The sequence below is a fragment of the Siniperca chuatsi genome, linkage group LG9 (genome assembly GCF_020085105.1).
Source record: "Siniperca chuatsi isolate FFG_IHB_CAS linkage group LG9, ASM2008510v1, whole genome shotgun sequence".
In the NCBI taxonomy this organism is placed as follows: Eukaryota; Metazoa; Chordata; class Actinopteri; order Centrarchiformes; family Sinipercidae; genus Siniperca; species Siniperca chuatsi.
Window position 1 is genome coordinate 21,636,334 of NC_058050.1, and position 22,962 is coordinate 21,659,295.

The following is a 22,962-nucleotide window of genomic DNA, read 5'->3' on the forward strand; positions in this document are numbered from 1 at the left end:
TCTATAGCTTCATGTGCAGGCACAGATCCATCACAGCCAATGTGTTTTCTCACAGTGAAATAGTATCGAACAGTTCCATAAAGCCTTCCCATCTATTGAAGGGGTACAATGAAGTGGCACTTAAGCCAAACTGATAGGACTAAGGGGGTATATTGGACCAAAAAGGTTAGGAAACACTGGCGGACGATCTGTTAGTAAGGCTGCGAGCACACAAATTTCATGCAAGTGTTGGTGTCCATCTCAGTTTGTTCAAAATTTCTTTGTGTGTTTAGAATGCAGAGATGTGAATGATAATTAGAAATTATGATTTTTTTTGTGGCTATGGATAATAAGCGAACATGTCCATCATTTCCAAAAATGTCCAACCTTTTTATCTTATCCGACCCATCTTCTCAATGTCCCTCTCTCTTTTTCTTCCTCCACAGACCCCTCATCATCTCTTTGTATCTGAGCACTTTTCATTAGTTTTTCTTCTCCAGCCTTAAGCGAAATCTCTATTTTTCACTCATCAAAGTGTTCATACAAATAAGAGAGGACCAGAAATAATTGGATCTAATCAACCGAGTAGCATCCTATATTAAAGCTTAAAAAGTCACATTTATAAGTGTTCAGAAACACTCAAGGTGGAATGGCAAAAAAAAAAACCATAGTGAACCTTGGCTTGAGCGTTGGCTTGGCTTCAGTTTGCTGTTCATGTCAGTGCATGGTGTATTTAAAAACAAATGAAGAGGAAAAAAACAAATTAGACCCAAATTCAGTCATGTGTGGTGCAGGGAAATGCTCTGCTCCTCTGCATTTGAAAGTTAAAGTCAAATTTATACATTCAAAACGGTCCAGTCTTCATGCTCGGATGAGGAAATCAGGCTGCAGGCAAATGACCCAATGTGAATCAAGAGATGCTGATGACCACATCCTTGTGCTGACCTCTGTCTACCTGACCACTCTTACTTTAGTTTCAGCATGATGTTATCCATTCAAACAAAATGTGTCACTGTGCTTTCTGTCCAAAAGCTGAGCAGCTGACAGCAGTCTGAAATGTCTGCAGAATGATAAAGACATGGACACACAAAGTCTAGGTGTCATTTACACCGGGGATGCTGGGAACATGTCTCCTCCACTTTTTGAAACAGCTCAATGATTTGAGTTTGTTTTAAAATTGAAATGGATAAATAAATAGAAAGAATCTAATCCCTGCTCCAGTTGAATTCATGTTCTCACATATTTAATCCTTATGCTTAGAATGAGTCATGATTGGTTGAACTTGACTTGTGAACTCTTGTGAACTCTCTGTTTCTCGAACTTTAAAAAAGTATGCAGCATCGAAACAAGTCCATTTAACTTAACATGTAAAGGTAAGATTGATTTATTATCTTTAGCTAACATTAACGTTCTTCCTTCAGTTGTTTCTATTTTGTCATATTTTAGGGCAGAAATATTTGATATTGTTATCGCTGGGCTGACTGACATGCACTGGTGCTTTTTGCAGTAGATGTGATTTTGGCATTGTTCGATTGACATGATGCTGATGTTTATTATCGACTCTGTAACAGCCTAGGCTATGCCCTTTTGATGCGCCGTTATGCAATTTTTTTGCACCCGCTGTAATTATCTCCTCTGACCTCATACTGATCCCCCCATTGCATTTCCTAAAATCACATATGAAGACCATTTAAAAAATGTGTTTTCATCTGAGCCCTTATGTCCCCACCACTTTTCAACACAAAGTGACACCCTTGGTTGAAAACTAGCAGACAATTCAGCCACAAGAAAAAAAAAGTCTTATTGTTTTGTTGAATAAGGAATGATAAAAACAAACAAGCAAGCAAAACAAACAATAACAGCTGTTAAACAACAGCAACTGGAGTGACCATCCATACCATTGGAGTCCAAAAGTCATTGAAGTTGAAGTTTTCTTTACATTTTTGATTTCAAAACAACAACTTAAAAAAAGCCCCAAAAATTCCTGGTGATAAAATGTTAAGATTAATTAAAACATATTTATTAAAGGACAGATAAAAATAGCATAATATGATTATTACTAGTATTGATTCATCTAATGTATATTTAATAAATGTGTAACATATAGGCTACACTATTTATTCTGAATTATTTAAATTTTACACTCGTAATTTTCTAAAACACATCATACAGTAAAAAAACAAACAACCCACATGGTATAAGCTGACTTTAAATAAAAATAAGTAATATTGTTAATAGTATACACATTCCTCTCAAAACCAATTCATACTTATGCCCAAAGTTCTACAGTCCTTTGAAATGTGTTGTTCCAGTATGTTCAGTGAAACAGCAGGTGGCACTGCAGCAAAATCTTTATTAACATTTTCCTTTTAAGAGGGAGTAACTTGACCGAGGCAGGAAGAAGCAGAAGGGAAACATTTCTTCTATATTAGGATGCAGCCTACAGCGTGTCTTGCTGCAGTACCCTAAAAGAGGCAGCAGGTGGCTCTGAAGGTTCCCTCCTGTGGCTGCACCATCCTTTCTCCACCACTGTCTACTACCAGAGAATGACTTGGAGGAGACAGGGAATGGGGTAACAGTGGAGTCACTCTACCTTTTCTAAATGAGTCTTCAGCTGATGTTTCCAGTGAGTTGCCTACCACCTGCTACAGCATTCATAGAGTAAAAAAGGCAACTTTTCATGAATACAGAGGTGGTGACTGAACTGAGAATTTTAATTGTTCAATCAATATTTCCCTTCATCTTACTTCCCCCATTTTAATTTAACTTCTGACTATACAGCCGCCTATGTTCTTGGACCATTTGTTCTTTATATACATAATTATTCATATATATTATCATTTTTCTTTAGGTGAGAGTAGAGATGCAGACAGGAAATGGAGAGGAAGAGAGAGAGGGAAATGGGAATCATGCATTATATATGGTATATGTCTTACCTACTAGGATGCTTCCTTTTTATTATGTCAATGCACATTTTTGGTCCATAAATTACACCTGGACACAAAATATAATGTGAAATGTGAAAATAAATATAGATTTATATTTTGAGTAAAGTGAGGAAAATTGGAAATGTGGTGAGGAAGATGTTGGAAAATATAGACTAGATAAATTAGTTTAAGTGTGTGCCAACACAAAAAAAAAATTTGGAAAATGGAGTTGAAAAATGAAAAAAGGTAGTGAGATATATATATATATATATATATATATATATATACACACATATATATATATACATATATATACATATACATAATATACATATACACACATATATATATATACATATACATATATATATATATATAGTAAAATGTATTCAGTTTTTATTTGTTTTATCAATTGATTAGTGTTAATGGAAAAAAGCTTTTCTTTTCTTTTACAAACTGACTAGAGGTTAAAACCATAAAGCTTTATAGTTCTTGTACTCTAATGTAATTATCTAACAATATAATTTATTGATGTATTCAGTTATATTTTTGATTTGTCTGATAGCCCTTTTCTACATTTTGTCAGTTTTGGGCCTCCATAGGACACAGTGAACAGATGATGATAATAATGAGACAGGACAACTTGACAGCTTGAGGTTTTTCGAGTTTTATTTCTTTATCTCATTACTCTTAAGCGGAGTTTCAGTAGCTCTGCCTCTCAGCTTCTTCCTTCCACTGGTGATTAAGCCTTTAAAACACACCAAAAGGGAGATGGATACAGTAATTACCATAGTACTGAGCCATAACGACACATCTAAAGTGGCAGTGGGAGGTGGAGAGGGGGCACACAGACACAATTACTATCACCGACCGATCATCTCGTCATTAAAGGAAAAAACAGATAAACTCAGAACACTCAAACACACTGTTGCTGCTGCCTACGTAGTAGTAGTAGAGTAGAGCTAAGGGCCGTGATGCTATGACTTGGCTATGGGTGGGGCCCGTGTGTAAAAGAGAAGGGAGGGGGTAGGAGGATGGTTGGGGTGGTCCCTTTCCTGACTTCCTTTTTGGACAGGAAATGTCTACTCCTTGGAGTGCATGTACATCAGCAGGTCAGCGACACGGTGGCTGTAGCCGAACTCGTTATCATACCTGTAGCGAGGAGGGAGAAGAATAAAGAGAAATTAATTGTTCGGTTTTGAAAAGATAAAACAGTGTTTTCTTTTTCTTCTTTAGATTAACCCTAACTTCCTGTTTAACATGTGGGGCTGACCAAGACATCTGAAAACTAACCAGGAAATGAGCTTGACAAAGTTGTCGTTGAGGGAGATGCCGGCACCAGCATCAAAGATGGAGGAGTGGGTGTCACCGATGAAGTCAGAGGACACCACCTGGAGAACACAAAACACACTACAAGTCAGATATACTGTAGTGTTGCCAGGCACAGCTTAGGCAATACATGACTAATTGCAAAATACAAACTCAATCACAGTCAGTCACAGAGGTAATATTTTTGAATGTCTACTTTCAAGTAAAATTAATCACAGTTAATTTAACCTCTTTACCCCACCTCACCCTATCCCCACTAAACTTACAATTTTAGTTCTGGCATTATAACTAGCCATGCATTTGCTTTCACATATACTGTATATGTGAAATAACTTTGGGTGTTACCTGGTCCTCGGTGTAACCCAGCACTCCCTTCATGGGCCCATGTGCAGCCTTCTTGCAGGCTTCCTTAATCTCTGAGTAAGATGCAGGCTTGGACAGACGGCATGTCAGGTCCACCACTGACACATCAGCCACTGGCACCCTGAACGCCATCCCTGTCAGCTTACTAGAGTAAGATGACGGACAAAAGAGAGATGTTGGACCTGTGTCACATTATGTTTTTGTTTGTTTTTTTAGCCTCGTAGCCACAATTAAAAAAGGTTCATCTTATTATCAGGCTGATAACAAATGTGTTTGTCCTTACCCGTTGAGTTCGGGGATGACTTTGCCAACTGCCTTGGCGGCACCAGTGGAGGCTGGAATGATGTTCTGGTGGGCACCGCGGCCATCACGCCAGGCTTTGGCGCTGGGACCGTCCACTGTCTTCTGGGTGGCTGTGTAAGCATGGACTGTAGTCTACAGAGAGGAGTATCATATTAGCAACAGCAATAACTCTGGCATAAGGCTAACAGTACCATCCAGCCCTAGTCACAACAGTGGTTGTATGTAGTCAAATTGATGCCTGTTTTCAGAGCACAAACACAGATTTACTGTGACTTACCATGAGAGCCTCCTCAATGCCAAAGTTGTCATGGATGACTTTGGCCAGGGGGGCCAGGCAGTTGGTGGTGCAGGAGGCATTGCTATCAACAGAAAGACAGACACGGTCACTAACTACCAGACTCAAGACTAGATTCAGTTCTCTTGACACACATAAGTGTGTAATTGCTCCACCTAAATCTGGGAACGTTTGTGAAAATTAAAAACGTACAGTGTGGATGCATGTCCAAGACCGAAAGTATGTTACCTGACGATGGTCATGGAGGAGGGGTCGTATTTGTCCTCGTTAACTCCCATGACAAACATTGGAGCATCAGGTGAGGGGGCGGACACAACCACACGCTTAGCTCCGCCCTGGAGATGAGACTATGATTGGCCAAGAGAGAAAGAGGGCACAGGTTAGAAACTGGACCATCTGGCAGTTTGTGTACTTGTTTCTGTATATGTGCATGTGTGTATGTGTGTACATACAGAGGCCTTCTCCACACTGAGGAAGACTCCAGTGGACTCGACAACGTACTTGGCTCCAGCATTGCCCCAAGGGATCTCTGCTGGCTTCATACTAGAGTCAGAGAAAGAACATTGTCAGACTAAGATGAAGTGATTATCACTACCATTTAGTAATGTTAAACTTGGGGGACAAAAACAAAGTAACATCAAAACACTATAAAAGTTGATACAAAAACAAAAAAACTGAAACAGAGAGAATGAGTATACATATAGCGAGAGAAAAGTGAGGGGTAATCCTGTTAGAACAGTATATCCTGTGCTTTCTAAATTAGTGTGCAGAGCCTCTTTGGATAATGTCATGCTAGTAATGAACAGAAGTAAAAATACATTTTCAATTAACACTGTGGGATGTAAAGGTTAAGAGCCTTGCCAAAAACAGTAGATGGTGTGGTATAAACAAGAAACCTCACAAATTCACACTCAAATTACTGCTCAAAGAGGAACAGGAATGTCTCTTGTATAACCCTCCTTTTTGTTGGTGTTGCCTTTTGCAGAGAAGAGGCCCATTACTCAATGGACTAAAACAACAACGGATGGAGGGGCAGCTATATGAGTGAGGCCCTAGGCAGCAGAAAGCCTCATTCCATTGCCTGGAATTCACTCTGGATATTAAAGACCAGCAGGTCAAACTGGCATATATAACATACCTCACCTTAAAAATGAAAAAAGTATGTAATAATTCAAACTGATTTCTTAGAAGGTTGCTTCTATTACAGAGACCTTTCTGATACAATTAAAATGGTACTGAAGTGGCACTTGATGATTTAAGCTTATTGCCACCAGTTAACATCAACATCAACACTTACCACTGGAAGACAGAGATGGCGTTGCCATCGACGATGAGCTTGCCATCCTCTTGGGAGACCTCACCATGGTAACGGCCGTGGGTGGAATCATACTTGAACATGTAGACCTAGAAGGCGGGAGGAAAATGATGGGCTTATAAGGGCAGGGGTTTGAAGAGGCATGTGGCTTCTGGTTGCTTCATCACAAAAATAAAATTATAACACTGTACTATCTTAACACAATGCCTAAACAATCTTTCTTTCAAATTCCATTTCCAGGGAGATTTTGGGAGTCAGTGGTGGTGTTTGATTCTATGCTTGTCATCTGACTAAAGAATTACAACCAAATGATAAAACGTATAAACTATGGGTCAGTTTTAGTAAGTTTTTCTGTTTGTTATTTTGTAAACCAGCCACTTTCAACAATATACACTGCAGGCCTAAATCTTGTTTTTCTACCCAGTATTTTAAGTGAGTAATTATTAAATAAATGTTGTTAAAATAAGCAAGTATGTGCATGTAAGTTTTCTCACCATGTACTGCAAGTCAATGAAGGGGTCATTGATGGCCACAACCTTGATGCCTTTCTGAAGGCAAGCCCTCAAGACCAGACGGCCAATGCGACCGAAGCTGCAGAGTGAGGGGGGAGAAAAAGAGATTAAAAATAGTGTCATGTCATTGCAGACTCCAGCCTAACTTCCAGTGGTTTACCTACCATAGAGAAGACCTGCCCATTAATACCCATTAGCAATAAATCATGAAATCATCCCTCTTCATAACCATTTACTAACCATCAGATATTTTTGTGGAAATATATGCTTCACTGACATCCTATACTAATCATCCTAAAATCAGTCTAAACCATCCTGTTTATAACATGTGTGAGCGTTTCAAACTCACCCATTGATTCCAACACAGAGGTCTGACATGGTTGCTGCTGCTTGGGGGGGATTAAATTACCTGGGGGGAAAGAAAAATGACATTAGAAAAACAGCTACTGCTATTCAATCTCACTTAGTAATGTCCTCTAGCTGGCAGTCAGTCAGATGACTGAGACAAAAAATGCATCTGTTCTTGATGCCAGAAATCACGGCAGCTTAACAACGTACCAGCAAATGCCCTCTCTTCTTTGTCCTTGAGTTTAAACATACAATGGTAGGCTTGACAACAAAAACAAAAAGTATACGCGAGTGCTTGGACTGAGACAAACTGTTGCCCTGGCAGCAGGAGGTGGCTTTAATCAGGCTAGTTAAGCTGTTGGCAATACATAGTGTGTGTGTGTGTGTGTGTGTGTGTTCCACTGCTGTGGATGTGACCATGTCCAATCTGCCATTTTAGTGTGAACCCTCTATTTAACTTGCTATTATAAAGCCTGCCGTTACGGCTCACTTTTTTTCTTAATTGGCCAGCTCTTCCTTTATTCCTCACCCTGTTACATATACACTGACCATCACACTGATACCATCTGCCATGTCCTATCCTCCCTGCGTGTCTTCTCCACACGCAGAGCGAAGTGAAGTAGCATGCTATCAGGACACCCTCTGCCTTCATGTAGCTTCTCATGAAAAATTATGCATTTGCATACATATTTGTATGTTGTTATTTTATTTAGTGGTGTCAGCTGCAAGGTCTGTGTACAGGAATGTTAAAAGAACATGAAGAAAGACTGGTAGCAGTAGCCTCACAGTACAGCAGACAGGCGGTGTGACGCATTAGCACTTAAGGGTAAAAAAAACACTAAGGTGGTACAGTACATTGGTGTGCTCGTGAAGTTAGTGTGACAAGATGAGCTGGTTAACTTTAGAATATAGAATAACAGACTGCAGCTGCAAGGGTGTGATTCTGTTTATTGTCAGTGATGGAAAAATACAGTGTCAAATAGCATGTTTTTTACGTGTCTGGGCTTGTCTCAACTATGTGACCTCCTTTCCCCTCTGCTTTCCTCTCCTTTTCATACTTTACACTCATCCGCCCGTTTCTCCTCTCCACACCTCCTGTGTCTTCTCCTCCTACTTTTACAGGCCCCATCTTTTCTACCAATTGCATCCACTTCGCCTCCTTCCTCTTCTCACTAACTCCACCTCTTCCTCTCCTTTGCTGTCCTTGGCCTGTCTGTTAGAAGGGATACGCACTCTGATATCATATTTAGCTTCCCAAATCTATACCAAGTCATGTGACCTGCCTTTCAGCACAGAAAACTACCAAAAACTGCATTATATGTTCATTTAGGATTAAAAGTGAGCTCTGTTTTAACAATTTATCATTGGATTTTAAACAACCACCAGCTGAATTAACTTATGGACTCATTTAGGGTTTATTTAAATTCTACAAATGTATAGAGATTTCTGTCTGTAACATGTATCCAAACACTTACTCATACAGGTGAACAGATATGGTAACTCAGTAGCATTGACCAGGTGCTAGCCTGACCAGTAGCTAACGAGTGTGTGTCTGTGTGAGACAGGCGCAGGTAGAGTCAGTAAGGGCAACGCGGATTGTCCTTGAAACTGGTTGGCTGTCATTTTAGACTACTGTAATCTCCTAATCTGTTGTGTGTGTGTGTGTGTGTGTGTGTGTGTCTCTGTCTGCGTGAAGTGTATGTGTGTGTGTGTCTCAGTGGGGAGCATGTAGGACAGACTGTCGATTTGATGAAATGCATTGTGGGAGCACTTTAAATAGACTAAAGGGGCAACCAGATTAGGATAAATCATCACTCTCATTCTACCACACACTCTCAAACATGAACAATGGTAGATAATAACTTTTTAACCTGGATTTATTCACTTGTTATTAAGAACAAATAGACGCTCTGTCTTGCTGGAACTGTAACCCCATTTGATGCCAGTCAGAATCAGCTTATTTACACAGTGTGCCACAGTTTCAACTGTCAGATTTCTAACAGGGTCATATTTGTTTGGAGCATTTTTTCTTGTGTGCCTATTTGTAGTACCTTCCTTTCAGTGTAAAGCAGCCATTTTGTGTTCTGCTGTGACTACTAGTAATACAAGGTCACCAAAGGAGAGAGAGAGGTAGAGAGAGGTCCTCTATGTTGTACTTGGTTCCCACCATTACCTATTGTGCTTTCAAACTCTTTCTTCTTTTGAACTCTACACCCCCATCACCTGTGCACTTTTTGTCTCTTGTTGGCTTTCTCTCTCTCTATACTAACCTCTCCATTTTCTCTGAACAGAGCAGTTGCCCTGGGTTTTCCAACATAAATGGCTGCTCTACTGACAAATAATACTACTTTTTAAACAGAGTGGGCTATTCTGCTGCACTAAAGCACATGGAAAATGGGACTCGACAGACTGGAATGTGGAAAATTTAACAACTTGACTACTTTGCTGTGCACATAAAATGATACTTTCTAATTAGTAGCTTGAGTTAAAGCCATGAAAATGTGGGTATGTAGTAACCTGACTTTGGCAAGTTTTAGAGACTTTAATATGGGGCAGGTGCATGTGAGTCAGTCTGCCTGTATGTATTTGGTGACACCCCCCCCACACTCTATGTTACTGTAAACTGTTGCCTAGCAACAGTGTGGGGCTTTGGCCAATCAAGGGAAGAAAAGGGAGGGGTTACACCGGGCAGCCAGTGCCCTAGAAGAAAAGTGAATTTCCAACACTATGATGGACACAGAGTCTCACCACTACGTCACAGTTAACAAAATTCTGGTTAACTGAAAAATACAGCAAAAGAATTAATAAATAACCCATACGCCATTGCCAATAATACCACATTCATTCGTCAACATCGTTTATTTTTAAGAAAAGCCTTGCTTTAATGAATGTCAACATCATACTCCATGAGAGATGATACTACTGTAGCACCACTGTTCAGCTTCCAAATTTAGTGTTAGACTCTCATGCAGTTTTGGCATAAAATATGCAAAATATGTTGTAATAAACCATAAAACACCATTAAACATTGATTAGATCCCTGCTACAGTATAATTAGCCTAAATTATCCCATGTTTATATGTGGCAAAACATTAAGGTTTTCATATGCAGTAAACTGTCTAATGCCATTTTGCAATAGGAAAAAAATGTAATCAACTCTATAGCCAGCAGCTCTTCCCACTTCTCCACCACACAGTCCTGCCTCTTTTGACTGTAGACCAATCAGCACTGATCTGGTATTCAGCACACACTCAGTGACAGCACTCACACAGACAGAGGCAGTATTGTGCAGAGCAGAGCGAAGGAGTTACATGTTGTTAACTGCAGCGTGCAATCTGCTGACACTCATTAGACAGACGGCCAGACATATGAAGTGTAGCGAGGTTCCTTCGACATTTTTCTAAAAACCCATTGCAGATTTACTACACTGTGGTTTCACAAGGAAGAGCCCAATTAATATCCAAAAAGGACTGACTTGCAGAGCCAAGTACTGAAACCATAGAAAGATTGAAAGCAAAGTTGCCCAGTTCTGGGCAGGGGCTTTCTAAAACTCATGCAGCTTACATTTGGCCAAGATCAAACTGAACTCACAGCAATAACAGTGAATGTTATTTTGGTCAAAATGAGCTCTCGTCAATGGTAGTCTCTGCATCTGAATTGATTCATGTGTCTTACTCGCGCTGATGTGAGTAAAACACATGATTCTTCTGATTGGTTAGACAAAGGGAAGAACCACCCAATCAGAGAAGCATTACTATTGTTCAATCCTCATTAATGAGGAAGTACACCAAGCTGCTCACTTGTCTACTCTACCCTACTTCTCGTTCTATCTCATCTGTCCATCCACCTACTATTTCTCTCTCTGTCCTTTAATTCCTCCCCCGGTTCATTCTCATCTGTCTCTCCCTCACTTTTTTTGGCTCCATATACCTCCCCTCCCCTTTTCCCACCACCCAAACTAATCATTAAAATTCAATACTGTCCCTCCATCGCCCCATTTGTCTGCCCTCACCACTAGACTTCGTCTAGTCCCCCTCATTTAGCACAACCCTGTGACCCATTTTCCTCACACAAACACAGAGTTTAACCAGGGACAGGGTCACCATGCCTGCGTGTATGCATGTGCACCGGAGGGACCACTGGGGGAAAGATGACTCATAACCAGTAGACCAGAAAAGGACAAAGACAACAGGCTGCATTGGGTGATAAAATCTCAAAAAGTAGAAAAAATCTGTTGGACGAATGAAAGAGCAAGGGAGAGGAGAGGGCATGACACAGCATTTCAATTCTTCCAACACCTCCTCTGATGTCAAGCACCAACACTTCACCAAACAAAACACTGATTCTTCTTTTCTCTGTAATATGTCAACAGTCAACAAGTGTGTGTGTGGACTCCAGTCACTTGCTGCTAATCCTTATATGGACCAGAGTTTTGAGGAGCACAGATAGACTACTGTACATCTTTCCAACAGTATTACAGTTCACACACATACTAAATACACCATTCACATAATTCACTATGGTGATGTTGTGAGTGATGACTATGACCTATATTCATGTCAGGAGAGGCTAAGTTTAGACTAAAGCTAGTATACTCAGTCTTTGGGTTGCCTAAGTTTGTGTATTCTTTGGAAATTTGTAAGTGAGTGAATGAAGTCACTGACTCTGCCCTTACTTTTCCTGCCCACTCCCCCAGTCTTCCTCCTTCAGCCGCCCTTCTTTCAGTGTTTCTTGCCTATTGAAACGTTCCTCCTGCTTTCTACCCCTCTGTCACACCCTCTTTCTCTCCAGTAGTTTTCCACTGCAGTGCATTGATTGGCTAGAGGCCAGGCAGACTATCCAATTAGGTAATGTTTTCTCTTCTTGCCCGCCTCTCTGTGAATCAAATAAATCAAACACATTAGAGACTGAGCAATAAATGCCAGCTACACACCCTTACATGCACACACTAGTGAAGTGGAGCCAAACTTTCTGCGTTGTCTGCAACTTAACTTTTCTTCTGCTCATCTTTTCTTTCATCTCCTCGTATATCTGCTTCCTCTCTTTTTATAGTCTCATCACTGAGGCAACGTCACTTTGCTGCCGTAAACTAGTCAGTTAAATGTCCAACACCATCACATCACCAGTCAGACACATGCACACAAACACCACAGACTGTGTCCTACTCAGCAGGCACAGTCTCCCGCTGACAGGGACAGACAGATAAGAAGTTCATTGTTTCTATTTGACATTCCATCAGTGACGAATTAACATGATAAGCAGACACTGAATTTATAGTGCTAATAGCTTTATGTATTGCTGTTGTTACCAAATATACATACATAGATCTGGATTAATGAAATTAAGATAAGGAAGGTGGTTTTATAAATGTAGTAACTTACTATTGCAGTTCAACAACAACTTGTTCATGCACACAAACAACATGTACACACACACACCAACCATCATGAATTAGTAAAAGGTGTGCTGTATCAAACTGCAGAGGATTCACTGTATGAGCTTGTGTCAGCAGGCAGACAACAGATATCCTTCCTAAGGCTTAGACGCTGTCATTCGCCTGCTCTCCTCTCTCAAGCTATAGTACAGTAGTGCAGTTTTATCCTGTGTTTGCTACCTTTCTCATATTGTACTAGCTATACAAACGCCTGTACCTTTGAATAACTGCAATATATATAAAAAATCAAAGCAACTGCTCTGTTGTACAAGTAGGGTCCTTATATGTCCCAGCTGTGTATATCTTTCCCTACTGTGGGGTTTATTTCCTTAAAATGTCAACGGTTAGGCGCAGAGTGCTGAGTCACTCCGGAGTTCCTTCTCTCTTGCACACATCCTGGACAAGATGGCTGCTCGATAAGTCAGCTGCAGAGCAGAGCAGAACTTTCTCATCTAAAAACAACCACACTACCTTGAAGTGGAAAACTTGTGTTAATCTAGAAAAGACAAGACATAACCAACTCGAGAAGAATGAATGACCCAAGTAAATTAGTCTCATGACAAAATTGCCTTTTAGTAGCAGTGATTATTCACTAACTGCAGGATGCAGTAAACTAATCTGTGTTGATTTTGAACCCAGGCAGCCTGCCCTAAAGTGTGTACCAGAGGGAAGAGGAACATTCTCTGGCATGACCAACATGAGTAACACACAGACACAAATCTGATAGAGGAAAAAAAATGCCTATATTCTTATTTCAGCAAGCACCTGAGAATCCAGTCCACTATGACATTAGTCATAGACACTCCATGGCCTCTCACTTACATACATCACAAGTAGCTTGTTTGGATTGTCCACATCTCCTTAATAACATGGCTGTAGTCCTTGATGGGCTGGAATAGCATGTCATGTGTGATGCTAGTGTGCTCTAGCTAATCTCAATGGCTACTAGTTTACTCCTTGCTCAGCAAAGGGGCAACATGTTGGTCACACAGTCACTGACATTTACATTTTAGACATTTGGCTGACACCCTGATCTCCAACACCTACAACAGCAGAATGAATGTCAAAGCAGTTATGAGCGACATGACAAGCTAATAACTTATTGCACTCATATGCAAGGAATGTCCCTGTGTCTCTAATAATAAATATTAATATATCTCAGAACATGCATATCTTTGACCAATACTAGTCACTGTCATGATGTATTGGTGTAGCATTTAACTACCGCAAATGCATTTATGAAACTAGTAGACTAACTTCATTTGGACATCTTGTCGCAATCACTTTTATTATATTCACTAGACTGAATGTTGGACAAGAACAGCTACTCTAAAGAAACTTATATATGTGCTTTAAAATTATGTTGGATAAATTAATCTAGAGGGAGGTTATAATCATAAATCATGTTAATTAAAAGTACTGCAATACTATTATCTGCATCGCAAATAGCTGCAAATTTTCTTCCAAAATTATGATCCTAGGGCCTGACGTCTGGCAACACATACAGCTTTGACTACAATATTTAGCGTCTCCCTGGCAGCACTGGGCCTGTTATTAGTGACCTTCAGTCATCCAGATCCTGAGCTAAGTGGTGTGACTCCCCATCCATGAGTACAGTGTGAATAACCCTTTTCAAGTTGATAGGGATCTTGAAAATAAAGATTAGCAGCTGGTGAGCATCACTACAGCCGCTCTGGGCCTGCTGTGACCTTCCTCAGCTGGAGTGATGACCTTCAACAGTGAGACAAGGCCTGGCATGGCTGCATCTGCATGCACCACGCCTACGTGAGACGACTGAAGTAACTGCAAGCAAACAGTGATTGCCACAACTAATAATACAGTATTATGTACTGTATTACTACTATTGTTATTATAAATAGTACTGAAAACTAAAAGAAAATAACGCACATTAGCATTCCCAATTATATGGATTTTGCAAGAACATCTTTCTTCTTTTTTAAACATCCATTCTCCTGTTAATTTCCCCCCACTGAACAAGGTTGACTAGTTCCACTATTCAGTTTTCTAATTAAACCCTTGTTGCACATATATACTGTATGGTTGGTTAGGTAGCTTAATAAACTGGAGATGGACTTTAATTGTGTGCTATTGTTGCTTTAAAAAGCGCAGGCCTCTTTGCAAACCGCATCAACAGGTCTGTCGAGTCTGGAGTCAAACTGCGGCAGAATCATGCGACACTGTACAGGCAGTGCTGCCCTTCAAAAGCATCGCAGGGAGGCTTTCCGCACGCCTCTCTCATCTTTCGACATGAAATATAGCCAAGGTTGTTCATTTGTCCCGTTACGGTTCTTGCATCACTATGGCCTCTGCTTCCTGTCTTTGCGAGAGTGCAATTCATCTCTGAAATCTAATGGCGCAACGACGACAGACTTCATCATCAAGACCAAGGGAGGCACGTAGCTTCACCTCCGTTCACGTATAGTCTTTCACCGCGTATGCTGGCTTTATTACAGCTCAGCACAATAATGCAGCGCTAGCATTACAGTCAGGGTTTACTGTTCCAGCCTCTATCTAGATAGGCTATTACTAAGTATCTTGTTCTGATAAACGCGGTAATATATATTTTTGGATTGGGTTACATAACATGGAGACTAATCCACTTCCGCAAAGATGCAGCAACGGGAGCTGCCAATGTCACGTTACCCGCTCAGTAAGACAATTTAGCTTCGGATGAATGAATTATACATTATGAATGGACCATGATTATGCAGATTTTCTTTACAATAAGGCACCATTCCTTGTCATCTTAATGATTTGAGTGTTTACAGCTTTAGAGGATTTTGATGTAACTTAAGCTGAATGATGCAACACGACACGACTCTAGCAGAAAGCATTAGGCCAACGACCAGCCCCTCTCCAGACTACAAGGCCATGGCCGCATCTCCTCCCATCCTCGCTTTTCTCTTTGCTGTGCCATTGCAGCGTGCATCCTGCGAGGCTGCTTTACAAATTCTAAGGCTAAATGAGCTTTGGGCTCATCCCCTCGCCTGCCTCACGTGCATGTTAAACGGATACGTGGCTAATTAAAATAAAGCTGGTATACCAAATTCACCATACAGGCTACAGGGTGGCCACTGGCTTCCGCAAGTCGTTTACGGCTTTTAGTGATGCCAGTCTCAGGAAAATATGGAACAAATTTAACAGTAAAGATTAAAAAATGTCATTTAAAACTGCATTAGCTAACGTTACTTAACCACGTTTATTTATGGCTGGCCGACATTTCTGCACCGACAGACAAGCTAACATTTGAAACTGTAGTGAAGGCTGAATCGTGTGAAATACTTTTAACGTCCTCAATTTCGATAATTTATACCCATTTGTGTAATCCAACTGTTAGAAGGATCTCTACTTACTGAAGGGTAAAACGGTCTTGCGGCTTACCTCACGGATGATGCTTCTTGAGTCTGTGTGCGCAATTCACAGTGCCGCCTTCCGTTTTTATACAGGACACGTGCCTCGGGGAGCCTGGTCGCCCTGGCGACATGACGTCACGTCATCCTTTGCTGCTGGGCTCCATTCGGAACGAGGGACTGGTCACGGTCTCTCAACGGCTGCCATAGTAACTAGAGGGATGAATCACTGGTCTGGTTAACGTCTTATTCACACATCTTACTCATATCGTAGACCTGAGGGTTGTGTCGATGATGAAAGATAATATATACCAGAGAGAAAGACAGACACGGACAAATGAGAGGTAAGAGAGAGACTGACAGGACGACAACGTGGAAGTGGTGGGGATGATGAAGCATTTTGTCCCGTTGTCCCACCATGAACAGATTTGGTCACGTTGATGTGATGAAATACTGGGGAAACATAACTCGATACATGGACAACCTTTATTTGTAATAGGCAGAGACAGGAAACTAGCAGCTGTAGATTACAACAGTCACAGTAGCACAGTATTAATGTAATTGGTAGGCTGGTCACTCTGCATGTGGCGGGGTCCTGTTGGACTGCATGATCTATAGCCTACAGGCAAATGTTTTATAACCAGGCCTCCATTGCGCATTGATCTGTAAAGGACTGCAGACTGGATGGCCTATAATGCAGCGTGTGTGTGTGTGTGTGTGTGTGTGTGTGTGTGTGTGTACCCATTTGGATAGATGCAGCACTGTTATGTAAGTAGTCATGAAACTAATGTTTCCATGGAGGCAGGCTGGTCTATAAAAATAAGAGTAGATTTTAATTAGACCTACGTTGATTTGTTCTGGTCTATTATTTTCTATTCTGTTCCATTCCTCTCCTCCCTTCTTTTCCCCCTCTCCTCTCCTCTCCTCTCCTCTCCTCATGTCACAGCACGTGTCAGACTGAGAACAAGGCTACGTGAGGGAGGATGCGTACAGTAGTGTAACTTGGGAAATCCCTGCAGTGCAAGTGGGAAGGAACGCTCGTTGACCAACATGATTAGCACACGCACACTCTTGCATTTCGTCATCTCTGATTGGCGTTTATTTCCGCATTGTAAAGCAAGATTAGATTCTATATTTTAGCAAGCTGGTCCTGCTCGAAGTGGTCCAAAATGCAAAGGGAAGTTAAGTTCAAGATATCACCCAGATAGTTTCACGAAATTCTTGTTATCATATCATCAGCTTGTTTAGTTTTTTTTTTGTTGTTTTTTTTTACCTCCCAGATGTCTATATGTATCATTCTTACACATAGTATCTAGATATCTAATCTGTCTGACCAAGTTCAGGTCATGCTCATAATTTGTTTAAAGTGTACCCATGCTAATGCTGCATTGGATCTGTTTTAGAATAAAACAAAATCAAAGTATTTAGTAATTGTAAGAGTGGGCAAATTTTTGTAATATTTTAGCACAACCATGGGGCCCACTCAGGACCAGATGTGAAACTATGGCGCCATCTCCTGGACAAACCACCAATCTTCCTGTTTATGTTAGATTTTAAATCAATACGAATAAGTCCTGAAATGTTGTGCAGGGGTACTTTAAAGGCAGTCCCTTGTGCCTTGTCCTTACAAGACTCTTTGCAACCGCTATTTCTGTTGACTGTCAGCATAGTTTGGGCAATTAACTACATGTAGTATACAGTAGGTTTTAGGATGGTGTTCAGGAGGACCTCTGTTTATTGTCAAAGTGGAACTCTAATGTTTGTGGTGATCGTTGCAGTGGAAACACTTTATTTTATCCGTGAAAAATTCTGGAAAGTGTTCAGATTGGCACAGACGAAGAAGTTGTTGCGAAAGCAGTTGAGGCAGTAAATGTGGAACCTATCATTATGTTTGTTGTGACCTCGCACTGGGACTCACTACTACGAAGAGGCCCTATTGTAATACTAAACAGCTCTGTACAATGGTGAGGAGGCGAAAGGGCCATAAATGCATCAAGCAGTGCAGGGATGTGTGGAAAGGCAACAGGACAGTTGGTTAGTGGCATACTGTAAATGTTGGACTGGATACAATGTCTGGAGCCACTGGGACAGATGTGGATGTGTCCCATGGTTGCACAGGGTGCTGTTAGGTTAGAACAAGCACCTTGTCCATTGCCTTTAACCTTTGAAGAACCATTTGCTCTCGGACCAAACAATGTATGCTTGGTAACTATTTTCCTTGATTAAAGTTCCACAGATAGTTGAAATTCAAAAGGCATCTTCATTGCATACCACGCTGGACAGGCAGCATCCTGGTGTAAATATTATAGCAGGGTGAGGATTTGAAGACATTTCAAGGTCCACCGTCTATTTTTCATAATATTCCCTATTTTGGCCTGGTCCCTAAACCTTATTTCAAAATTACAACATAATGACTGGTACTGTGACATGGTCCAGTAGGATGAAACAGAAGAGTTGTCCAACTTGAGGGTCATTTACAGTTTTTCACAATTAGTAACACACAATTCTCAATACTGAGTTCACTTCTTCAAAACAATTGTGGCCCAAACTGTGGATCACTTTTCATTGCTTTTACACAAAATACAGAAATGTGACTTAGCAATTGTAAAAAACTGTAACAGAATCTTGTTTTATGCTAAATAAATAAATAAATAAAAGATAATTCAGAGACAATAGTGTTACATATTGTAATGCTACCTGTTAGAGGGGTTTTTTTTTTGGGTCATTGTGTTATGAGTGACAAAGGGTTACTGTTGGCAGACAAATGTTGTCAGTGGTCGGTTACAAGAGGTGATTCTGAGATGTGTGTCAAAAGTTTTGGTTCCATTTGTGCAGTTTGGACGTGAGATGTGTTGTGCTGAGCTGCATGTCAGTAAAGAGAACCGTCTGAACAGTTTTGAAAAAGTGAACTCAGTATAGTGAAATGTGAGTTACCAATTGTAAAAAACTTTACACTACCCATACAATTTCTTTTTTGTGCAGCAGGGGGCGAACTTGCCTTTACAGTGTGAGGATCAATCGAGGGTCAGTGTTGGTGTCTATTCACTTTCAGTTAAATCTGATATGTTAATGAATGTTTCTACTATAAGAACAAATATTATAATAAATAAACAATAAATCAGTGTCTAATGAAAGTGTTAAGTTTATCAGTTAACCAATCAATATCAGTTAATCAATAACTGCCATATTTCTTTCAAATGTTAATCATCTGTCATGTGTGCTTTGTTTGGGTTATTAAGAACAACGTTGAGAAAATCTGTGAATTACTGCCATGAAAAAGAAAGTAATTTAATGTTTGTCAGGGGATCTAAAAACTTAAAAGACTTTCAACCTTAACAAAACAGACTCTAAACAGACAATACACTACAATATACAATGGGGAGTTACCAGGAAATAAGAGAAGAAAAAGAGCTCAGTCTGCACTGACCATAATGATTTGACTATTCCATTCTACCAACTGTTAGCAAATAAGTTTTCAGTGTATAGCTTTTTCTATATTTATCTGTTATGAGATGATATGAGAAAAACAATATTTTTAGTGCATTCTGTGGCTTTGTTTGCCATTCATAAAGTCTACCTTATTTGTCTACCTTATTTTTCATTATTTCGTTCCTCCACACACCACAGATTATGTCTTGGAAACGGAAAGCACCTGTGTAGCAGAACAAAGTGTTTATTGATATTGAAACTTCCTTACATAAACTGTCAGCTGAAATGAGCCGCTAGCCAAATGACAAATCTTTCATATACACCTCCTACTTAACAGGAAATTTAGGTCTTAGCGGAGGTGTGTGGGGGTGTGTGCAGATGTGAACATATGAGAATTCAGGCTTTCCCTCACACACAACATTGGAAAAACAAACCATTTGTCATTATAATTCAAACTTTTAAAATAATTTCCACATGCTCCAGTTATGTCATTGTTTTAACAGCCAGAGCATTATGCCTAATTTTCACATTTACATTACTCCATACACATATGATTATATCTCGTATAGTTTTTCTTCACATTCTCAACCCACTGAAAGTGATTTAAGACAACCCTAATGCTGTGAGCTTGAACAGTTTAACACACTGAGCCCATGGTACCATTAAAACAACCTCCTGACCCCCTCAGGCAGAGAGCCTGTCTTCTCTGATAATATTTTCATAGGCTGTGAATTATAAGTGTTTAAAGGGGCACTAATCGCAGAGTTACACTCATGCCAAGAGCTGCTTAGCATCAGTAAACCACAAAGTCTGGATAGAGAGCCTAGAGGGCCAGGTTTTTAGCCAAAGTTAAAACATTCATTATAACAATTATTTTTTATGGCGTATCTGCCTTTTAAGAAAGTATACAGTGGAAAATAAAAGGAAAGATGGAAAGGATAAGGGATGAAATACAGCAAAGCCATCTTTAGTCCATTTTAAACCCTTGACACCACTTAAACATAGCATGTGCCTGGGGCTGCAGCATTTCCAGAATTTTCCAAACTTTCTGGCTGAGCCCGACAATGGTGGAGGGCAATGGTAGCCAAACAATGAGAGACTGCTTGAAGGTAAAGGTCCTGGCTTGAATCCTGAGTAAATCTGCTGGGGAAAAGTGAATGATTCTCCCCTCTGAACAGCTAACATAAAGATTCTCTTGAAGAAAGTGTTTTACCTCCAGTGTATGGAAGATTTTAAATGCCTAAATGAAAATAAATCAAACACGGAAATAAAGTGAAGTACAATACACACTGTTATTTGTATTTGCTTTTGTTTTTTATGTATGCATTTACTTTGTCATAATTAAATGACAATGATTTAGCCTTTTTTCAGTCTTTAATAACTGAATGAATTGTTTTTCATTGTGACGTGAATTTTCCACGCCTCATTAAAATCACAACACAGAAAATAAAGTGGTGTATTGCATTTCAGTGTTGTCCAGCAGAGAGCAGCATAGACCTGCCAATACTACATGCAAAGCACTGTCTTTTTGAAGAGGAAGACACATCATCGACTCCAAAATGAAAGACAATCAATGGCTCAGTCACAGCTTTGGGGGCTGGGTCATGGACAGACCTTATAGCGGACATGAGCTGATGCCTCGCCTTTCACATTAAAACATTAAAATCTCTCATTCCTTATGAAGATTTTAAAACATATTCAAGCATTTTAAAGCACTATAATTCTTTTAATTTAATAGTGGAACTAATGTCTATTTTGTTCAGTCTGTGAAATTCTCTGTGTTTGTCTATATTTATACTGCATATTCTTGTGCACAAGTCTCTGGAAAAAGATGTCTTGATCTCAACAAAATGTAAAGGCAAAAAAATGTGTTTTAGTTGTCCATGTTTTTACTGTAATTATTTTAATTAAATGAGTTTTGTGATTGGTTAGGCTGTATTTGTGTATATAGTACATATATAGTAACAACATGCATACAATTCTTTTGTCATATGTGAAAAAGAAAACAGCAGTGGCAGTAACAGTAGTATTCAACTTCAGCAATTAAACTGTTAATGTTCACTCCCCTTTTTAAAAACTGCCTTTAATGTTTGATTTTATATCCTTTATACCTAATGCCTGCATTGTGTATAGTTTTTTTTTTAATTGAATTTGTACATTATATAATTCTTATGTTTGTGAAATGCTTTCCAGTAGTGTGGAGGCACCATTATAATTACACAGTGAGCTGAGAGAAAGATCAATCAATCTGTCCATCCACCTGCATTTCTACCTTCCTTCCTACCTACCTGTCTCTCTACTGTATATATCTCTTCCACTTCCTCTCCAGCCTCTCCCATTCCGCTGTGTTTTCTTTGGCCTGACACTGAGGGACTGGAAGTGTCACCTCATCACAGCTCACTTTTGTTTCCCTTGGAGGCTGCAGTAGGATGTCTGTTAATCTGATCTGAAATCCTCAACCTGGATTTGGCAGCTTCCTACAAACACTGCTGGCTCTGAAACGACTCTATCAAGTCCTTCGTACAGTGATGTCTATCTGAGGGATAAACTGCCTGTAATAACTCTACAATCAGCCTCAGCGGTGTGTGGGACTGTGCCAGTTTTTAACCTTTCCTTACTTTGGCTGGCTTTCGCTGTGGAAGCAAACAACGTATTGTGCAATAAACTGCTCTCAAATTCCACTGAGCTGCCACAGCGATGTATTTGACATTCTGGCAGTCTGATTAAAAACACTTTAATTTATCAGTCATATACAGTGGGCAAAGAATGTTTATTCTATAGTAGCTGCATGACAGTAACTGATTAGATGCAGGTGTACAGTATAAAAAATCACAGCAGCAAGTCCACTCTCTACTGTCACACAACCGCAATATGTATATGTTTGAGCCAAAAATTCTACTGTTCATTCAAATGCATGGAGCTGAAATATCTCCACATTTGCTGCCAATTTATTTTACTTTTTTTGATTTGATTTTGAATTTGTTATGTAAGAATGTTATACCAAGAGATGAGGATAGTGATTCAAATTGAGGTGAGCTGAGATGACTGATGTTAGCTGAACTTAAAGGGGTGCTCCACTGATTTTACACATCAAAGTCAGTTTACAGGTCTTGGAAAGTACCACTGCATATGTGAATACAGTTGAATAAAGCCCACACCTCATCTCTGCTTGAGGCTATAGCAGCTTGACGCTACAATAGCTGCTACTAGGATAACACACCCAAATCTCCGACTGAACTGTCGGTGGTCAAGTTGCATTGTGGGTAATGTAGACGCCGGGTTTTGACAAGGAAGAAGAATGGTTGTAATAAAAAAGATATCTCTGGGTCTGCTGCATCGATTGTGATCCTTTTTTTT

At 40.0% G+C, this 22,962-nt stretch overlaps 1 protein-coding gene and 1 long non-coding RNA gene across 5 annotated transcripts; one reads left to right on the forward strand and one right to left on the reverse strand.

Annotated features, from left to right (window-relative positions):
* Positions 1-3,557: 3,557 nt before the first annotated feature.
* gapdhs (glyceraldehyde-3-phosphate dehydrogenase, spermatogenic) lies at positions 3,558-16,506 on the reverse strand. Of its 4 annotated transcripts, none has more exons than XM_044206637.1 (11): positions 16,180-16,506; positions 7,373-7,432; positions 7,006-7,102; positions 6,494-6,600; positions 5,649-5,739; positions 5,425-5,543; positions 5,179-5,260; positions 4,882-5,033; positions 4,581-4,743; positions 4,200-4,297; positions 3,558-4,058 (listed from the first exon to the last, which is right to left on the reverse strand). In XM_044206637.1, the coding sequence occupies exons 2-11, from the start codon at positions 7,399-7,401 to the stop codon at positions 3,989-3,991; spliced, it is 1,008 nt and encodes a 335-aa protein (XP_044062572.1). In that variant the 5' UTR covers positions 7,402-7,432; positions 16,180-16,506; the 3' UTR covers positions 3,558-3,988. The 4 variants fall into 4 exon arrangements, with proteins under 4 accessions (XP_044062572.1, XP_044062571.1, XP_044062573.1 ...); XM_044206636.1 differs by having other exon boundaries at positions 16,208-16,379; XM_044206638.1 differs by lacking the exon at positions 16,180-16,506 and adding an exon at positions 12,047-12,241.
* On the forward strand, positions 16,382-22,932 carry LOC122881011. The gene is made up of 2 exons (XR_006379082.1): positions 16,382-16,520; positions 17,123-22,932. It is a non-coding gene; the product is annotated as an uncharacterized LOC122881011 (long non-coding RNA).
* Positions 22,933-22,962: the final 30 nt, after the last annotated feature.

Coding starts and splice junctions, on each gene's coding strand:
- gapdhs (XM_044206637.1), bottom strand. CDS start 7,401: ATGTCAGACCTCTGTGTTGGAATCAATGG. Junction 5,261..5,424: donor TCCTCCATGACCATCGTCAG/GTAACATACTTT, acceptor TTCTGTTGATAG/CAATGCCTCCTGCACCACCA. Junction 4,298..4,580: donor TGGGTTACACCGAGGACCAG/GTAACACCCAAA, acceptor TGTGTTCTCCAG/GTGGTGTCCTCTGACTTCAT.